Source organism: Lipotes vexillifer, unplaced genomic scaffold, assembly GCF_000442215.2.
Source record: "Lipotes vexillifer unplaced genomic scaffold, Lipotes_vexillifer_v1.1 scaffold63, whole genome shotgun sequence".
NCBI lineage: Eukaryota > Metazoa > Chordata > Mammalia > Artiodactyla > Lipotidae > Lipotes > Lipotes vexillifer.
In genome coordinates this window covers 2,262,578-2,269,449 of record NW_006784492.1, presented here as the reverse complement: position 1 = coordinate 2,269,449, position 6,872 = coordinate 2,262,578, and the positions used below count along the sequence as shown (strand labels likewise).

The 6,872-nt window shown below is 51.3% G+C and overlaps 1 protein-coding gene across 1 annotated transcript in view; it reads left to right on the top strand.

Moving 5' to 3' along the window:
• Nucleotides 1-3,117, top strand: part of TBC1D14 (TBC1 domain family member 14) — a 102,123-nt gene extending 99,006 nt beyond the window's left edge. Inside the window, exon 14 of the mRNA XM_007456872.1 lies at nucleotides 3,052-3,117. Coding sequence (XP_007456934.1) covers nucleotides 3,052-3,117 — 66 coding nt within the window. The remainder of the gene's footprint in view (nucleotides 1-3,051) is intronic.
• The last annotated feature ends 3,755 nt before the right edge of the window (nucleotides 3,118-6,872 follow it).

Sequence of the window (6,872 nt, the reverse complement as noted above, 5' to 3'; positions counted from 1 at the left end):
GGGGGAGGGGGGAGGGCGGGAGGAGGGCTTCCCTGGATGTGGGGATATGTTGCTCCGGCTCTGGCACTCTAGCAGCTGTGAGCGGAGCAGAGCAGCTGAGCTGATAGCGCGGGAGCACGTCCACCCTGGGCCTGCTTCTTCTAGGTTCCTCTCTTCTCCTCTGGACACCCCTCTTAGGTTTTGTCCCCGGTGGGATTGGCTGTTGTTGTCTGGTTCTAGTCTTGATCATTCTGAAAGGGAAAAAATAAAACCTTGCTTCCTGACCCTGTGTATGCTCAGTTTGCCTGAGCATCAGGTCCTAGGGGAGGCTTGCACTTGCTCAAGTGTGCCATACGATGCTTGTTCCTGATTAATCTTTTTTATTAGTAGAAGATTTAAAGTACATTCAAAAATAGAATAAAATAGAATAACGAACCCCCATGTGCCTGTCAAATATCCGGTCAGTTTCAGATTTCTGTTTTCAGATGTCAGCGGTAGCTTTATAGTTTGCTTAAATCAAGATCCAAATAAGGTCTGCACATTGCAGTTGGTTGAAAGGTCTTTTAAGTCTTTTTTTTTAGTGTATAGACTACCCACCTTTCCGCTTCTCCCTTCCCCTTTATTTATTGAGGAAACGAGGTCATTTGTCCAATAGCAGTTCCCACTATCTGGATTTTGCTGGTTCTATCCCTGTGGTGTTTTTAAAATTTATTCATTCATTCATGCCTGCCACACAGCACGCGGGATCTTAGTTCCCCTGATCAGGGATTGAACCTGCGCCCCCCGCGGTGAAAGCGCAGAGTCTTAACTGCTGGACCACCAGGGAAGTCCCCTGTGGTGGTGTTTAACGTGGTCCTTCTACTCTGTATTTCCTGCAAATTGACAGATCTGAAGGCTCAGTCAGTTTTTATGTTTGGCCAGATTACTTCATAGGTGATTAGACTCTCTCCCTTTGACCTTAGTTAGCAGCCTCTTTATTTTTATAACAGCTTTATTAATTTACATACCATAAAATTCACCTTTTTAAAAGTGTACAGTTCAGTTCCTGTTTACTTATTAACCAGAGAGAGGTTCCCCTCTCACCTGGGCCCTTTGGTCTGCCTCGCGGCTGGTCCTTCCTCATCTCCCTGTCCCGTTACATGATGCTCTCTGGCTGGTGGTCTTCCTTCCTATCTGGGTCTTTTGGGAAGGAGCACAGCTGCTATAGTGGGCCCTTGGGTGGTACTGTGAAATGCTCCCCTGCTTTTACAGGGCGGGGTGGCCACTGTTTTGTGCTTAGTGTGACACGAGTTGCATTTCTGAAATAAATGTTCAGTTTGTAGAAAGGAATGCAGTGCTGACTCATGCTACAACATGGATGCACCTTCAAAACATTGTGTTAAGTGAAAAAGCCAGACACTAAAGACCACATACTATGTGCTTGCACTCACATGCAATTTCAGAAAGGGAAATCTGTAGAGACAGGAGGTAGATTAGTGGTTGCCAAGGGAATGGGCGAGGTGGGGGGCAGGGCTGTGATAGCTGGAGGATGGGGTGATGAAAATGTTCTAAAATTGACTGTGGCGAGGGTTGCACATGTCTACGAATATACTCAGAGCCACTGAATTGTGCACTTTAAATGGGTGAATTGTGTGGTATGTGAACTGTATCTCAGCAAAGCCATTAAAACAACTCAGCTCATGTGTGAGCGGGACTGGCTATAAAATTATCAGGGATCTGGCGAGAGGGAAGAGCCTTTCTCTGATTAACGCAGAATGAAACTATGGGGCTACATCTTGAAATCCTTAATTAGTATTAGTATTTTTCCGTAAGACTACGGAAAAACCCGAAGGAACTTTCTGGCCGCCCCAGTATTTCACTGGTCCTTCCCTCTGTCCCCACCCTCGCCCACATACCCACAGAGACACGCGAAGAGAGGACTAAATCCAGATCTGCCATTTTGCTCCTTGCATTTTAGGTGAAAATTATTGGTTAAAACCAGGTCAAAGGTTATTAAATAGTAGGACATTCTCTAACGGTGGGACAGTAATAGGAGTTAGCCTGATGGTAGGCACCAGTGAGTTTATTTAGTTCCAGGTCGCATGGGAACTGTGCTTTATGTGCGTTTCTCTTAAACACTGTGCTTAAGGTTAAGATCCTGGTGAGCTTTACAAAACAGTTAAATGTTTATGTTTAGTTGAAAGTGTCATTTACTTAGAGGTAGAAAGAGGGACTTTTCTCTACCCTTAGCCCTTGTGCGCAATTTATTTGAAACCCACATAAAATGTTTCTGCTTTACCTGTACTTTGTAAGTCAATTAAAGTGGCATAGTGCCTGGCCCAAGTAGTTTAGCACAGGTGCTGCAGAGAGTCCCTTGGTTTTGAAATCAGGCGGATCTGGGTTTGAGTCCATATGAGCTGTTTGGCTTTTAGCAGGTCACTTGTATGAGTGTCTGTTGTTCAGGTGACGTACAGTGTTGTGTGGATTAAACAGCTGCTATGCTGGAGGTGCCTGGTGAGGGCCCTGCTTGGCTGGAGTGCGCATGCGATAAATGGGGCCTGTTGTTATGTCACGGCTGTTATAAAGCAATCAGAGTGGAATGTAATGTTTTTAAAAACAAAGGTGTTAACTAAGAGCTGAGCACCCAGTCGAAGGAGCTCAGTTGCCTTGGGAACTCCCAGGAAGGCGTGCGAGGAACTGATGTCTCTTAGGCCTTAGAAGGATGCATCATTTGCTGGTGGAGAGAGAGGGGCAGGGCAGTGGGGGCAGCTGCATGTGAAGGCCCCAGAGGGCGTTGGCACTCTAGAGTGGGGCGTGTGGGGGCTGGAGCCAGACTGTGGAAGGAACAGAGCCCTGTAGCCCTGGCTTGACACTGGGACCTACTGGCTGGTGGGAAGTGGTCGTAGACGTTAGCCCGGCGGCGGTGGCGGGGTCGGATTTCCATGCTGAAGGGTGGGTCTGGATGCAGGCGTGGCAGACGGACCAGAGAGGTGGCAGGTGGGGAGGCAGAAGTGGCAGGTGACAGGAGGCTGTCAGGACCTGTGTTCAGTGTGTGTTGCAGATCACCCAGCGATGTCTTCCTGTGATTCCCAGGTACTGACCGCCTTGCAGAAGGACAGCCGGGAAATGGAGAAAGGGAGCCCATCTCTCAGGCACTGAGGCGGCAGGTGGACTTGCGCTCGGCCCTCAAGAAGCTCTCCAAGTGGCACCTGTGTTGTTTCAGGCGGACACTCTGGCAGCTCTGAAGAACAGGGGCTGTTTTCACGTTTGATTCCTAATGCTGGAGTTGGCCTTAAACAAAAACAAAACAAGCAAAAAAACTTTTAAAAGAATTAAACCAAGGCTAAGCCTTAAGAAGCTCGGTGGAATGATGGCCATGGCCAACCACTGCATATTCTGCATGGTTTAAAAATAGGGCAGTGGCTAATCCCCTCCCCTCATTTCAGCAAAAGTTAATTAAATTGTAATGCTTTTATGTCAGCTGCTGGAAAGTACATTACAATTTTTCGTAGCCAGGGTGCATGAGAAGTGTTATTTGGGAGACCTCAGAGATGTTATTGGCTCATATTTATATATTTTCCTCAGAAAGGGGTTACTGATTTAGTTACCGAGATAATCTTTCGAGGGCCGCAGGTCATGTTTCTAAAGCCCAACTACCAAAGATAACATTACAGGAAAATGGGTTCTCACAGGACAGCCGCTGACGAGTGCGCATGGGCTCCCCGGGACACGATCTGACCTTCAGGTTGACCTTCTACCACGTTGCCTTGACAGAATTCCAGCAGGAGGGCTGACAGTGCATGCTTAGGTTGCAGTGGGAGCCCTGCTGTCCCAGAGGCTGCGCCCACATTTGTCCAGCGGTGGCGACGAGTCCAAGCAGGAGGAGGTGCGCACGGAGACGCTGTGACAGTTGAGACGGGCTTCACGCTGGTGGGAAACGGACGGCGGCGGCCCCTCCGAGCCGGAGGGGAGGCAAGAGGGTGTTCAGAGCCGCCCCCTCGTGCACCCTCCTGGCTCCTATGGAGGCCGCTGCAGCACGGCGGGGTCGGGGGCTGCTCCCTTGCTCTGCCAGCGCACTCCCCTCGTCCCCTAAACGGCAGGCGCAGTCCTGCGTGCGGTGATCCTGCCTCACGCATTTGACTTACAGACGGACGGTTGTAAGGACTGAGGATCCAGCAGCCCGCATGTCTTGTCAGGATTCTCAGTATCCGTGCTGGCAGCCTTTCCCCCGCATAGCTGGTTTTCCCCAAGTTCGTTAGCAACTTTTTTGTTCTAGCTTTTCCTTGACTAATTTGGAGAACTTTGTATTGAGAACTTTGGTTACCCAAATTCAAAGACATGAAGAGTTTTGGCACAGAAGGGTCCAAAGGACAGGCCAGTCTCCTTGGAAACCGGTTCCATGCTAACGCGTTGGCATGTTGGTCTCTGGCGCGCTCAGTAGGCCAGGTTCAAGGGCACCTGCTGCCCTGCAGCCCTTCTCAGCCATCTGTCTCACCCCCTCAGCTGGAGTGCCCCCAGCTGACCTGGTTCCTGATGTCAGGAGCGCCCTCGGCTCTGAGAGCATAGCGTGCGGCAGGGAGACACGGGTTGGGGTAGAGCCTAACTACGGCATTATTTTTATAGGTTTTCTATATCTGCCATATCCGCCGATGACACTTCAGGTACAAAGCAAGGTGCCGAGCCAGTGGCCATCCTCATGCCCGCCGTCCCAGCTCTGTTCCGTGTGTCATTTTTTCCCTTGTGTTCCTGGCTGAACTCTCCAGGGAGGTTGCAGAGCATCTTGCGTACACTGTCTGCCTCAGCCTTTAAACGCTGACTTGCCTGACCTCTTGGAGGAGGTGTTCTGTCTCCACCCAGCTCTCGGCAGCCTTCCAGACACAGCCGTTCCCTGACTTCATGCGGCCGAGTATAACCCAGGCTGAGCCCGGCCTGGGAAATGGGCCGCGAGCCCTGTCACGCCGTTCCTCACGGATGTACTTGGTTTTGTTCCATGACATGGGCTTTCTGTTCTTGAAAGATGTATATATTTTCTTACTGTACGTAAAGATGTTCCTTAAGTGGTGACAGAAAGCGATGCAGCAAGGGGCGTGGGCAAGTTATTGAGAATGCGTTTGTGCAATTTCATGAGTAGTCAGACCCCAGCCCTCAACATGATTGTTAGACAGTTTGACGTAAATCTCTTTGGATAGCACCATATATGCATTACATTTTTAAACAGGATTCCAGGCCAATCTGGAATACTTGCACATCTTTAGTTCAAAGGAGGTTTTCCTGACCTGTCCAGGGGCCACACAAGCTCTTGCTGGTTTGATGCGTCCACTTCAGAGGCCGGGAAGTTCTAAGTCCAAGTCCAGGGTCACTTCGCACCTTTCGGCAGAGGGCTGCCGGACAGCACAGGGCTGCGCTTCTCTGCTTGACATTCTCGTTTAGGAAAACTGGAAGCAGAAATGGAAGTGCAGCCCCTGGAAGCCTGCCCTCTCCACTTCCCGTGCCGTTGATTTTCAGGATGTGAGAGTTCAGGTTCGGGACCTCTGTGCAGCTGGCACTTCAGAGTCGGATGCTGTGTCCCCACCAGTCATTGAAATCCCATCTGGAAAAACGTTCACTTTAAAGGGTACTTTTTAACTGCTCAGTTTTTGACTATTTTAAATAGTTTGCTGGTAGAAAACCCCTGATAACACTTGCTCTACATATGTTTTAATTGCTTGTACAGTTAACCTTTAATTTTATTTAGTAAAGTGTATCAAACTAGGACTTTTTCAATTGTAAATATGTGGTTTTATTAAATAAAAGTCATGTAAAATTGTTACTTACGTTCACGGCAGTATGGTTTAAAGTTGGAGTTCTCACCCTGAAGGATGGTAAAATCTGAGTATCATGCTGTTTGAATATTCTAAAATCCACTTACTAGTCTCAGTTAAATAAGGAAGATGGTACAGTTATGGTAATTTAGTCAAGGGCTGGAAAGTTAGCGCCGCACCCCTTCTAGGCGGAGGGGAGCCCCAGCCTTGCTGCCCCTCGAGCCTGAGCGCCCGTGGCTTTGGCCCCTCGTCTCCATGTGTCTGCCACACTCACCTGCTCACATCCCTGAGCCTGCCGCCCGTGCGAGCAGGTCATCGGGCTTTCTGGGCCAGCCGCCGGGCTCTCAACACTACCTCGACCCTGCTGGGAGCCTCGTAAGGTCAGTGGGCGGCCGTGGCCCCTTCCCGTCTGGGGTGGAGACCAGCAGCACCGCCCGTGGCGGCGGTGGGCTAGGAGCAGGACGCCAGGTCCCACAGAGCTGGGCAGAGCGATGCCCACGTTTCGGTGCGCCCTTCCTTGCAGTGCTCGGAGGCGCGCGGCTCATGGGGTGTTTGGGCCCTCACACGGTGCTCCGAAACGGTGCCCTCTCTTCGCGAGTGACCTGCCTCACCGCTCCGGGCCACTGCCCTGTGGTCTCCGTCCTCCGCAGGCTGAGGGTGCTCGAGGGTTGACTGCCGGGGGCTCGCTCACTGCTCCACCCATGCCGGGCTCTGGGCTGAGTGCTCCGTGGCTCTGAGGTGTGGCTCAGAAGTGATCTGCTTGGGCCCCTACAGCCAGTTGGTGGCAGAGCTGGGGTTCAGACTCTGGCCTTGTGGCTCCCCAGCCCTTGCTCAGAAACACCCCTCCCCAGAGAACACGTTGCTCTGGGGCCTTTGGAAGCTTTCCTCTGGGACCTCTGACCTTAGCTCGGAGGAGGTAGAGCCATGCCCGACGGCCGGCCCCTGGGGGAGGACCCCCTTGCAACGTGCGAGCCGTGGGTGGGAGTGAAAGTTGGGGACCGTTTTCCCGAGAGAAACTGGGGGCTGACAGTTCAAAAACCACCCCCCCCCCCCCAGTGTGCAGCCTGCCGAGAAGGCAGGAGAGGGAACGAGGTGCTGCCAGTGGGGGGGGGG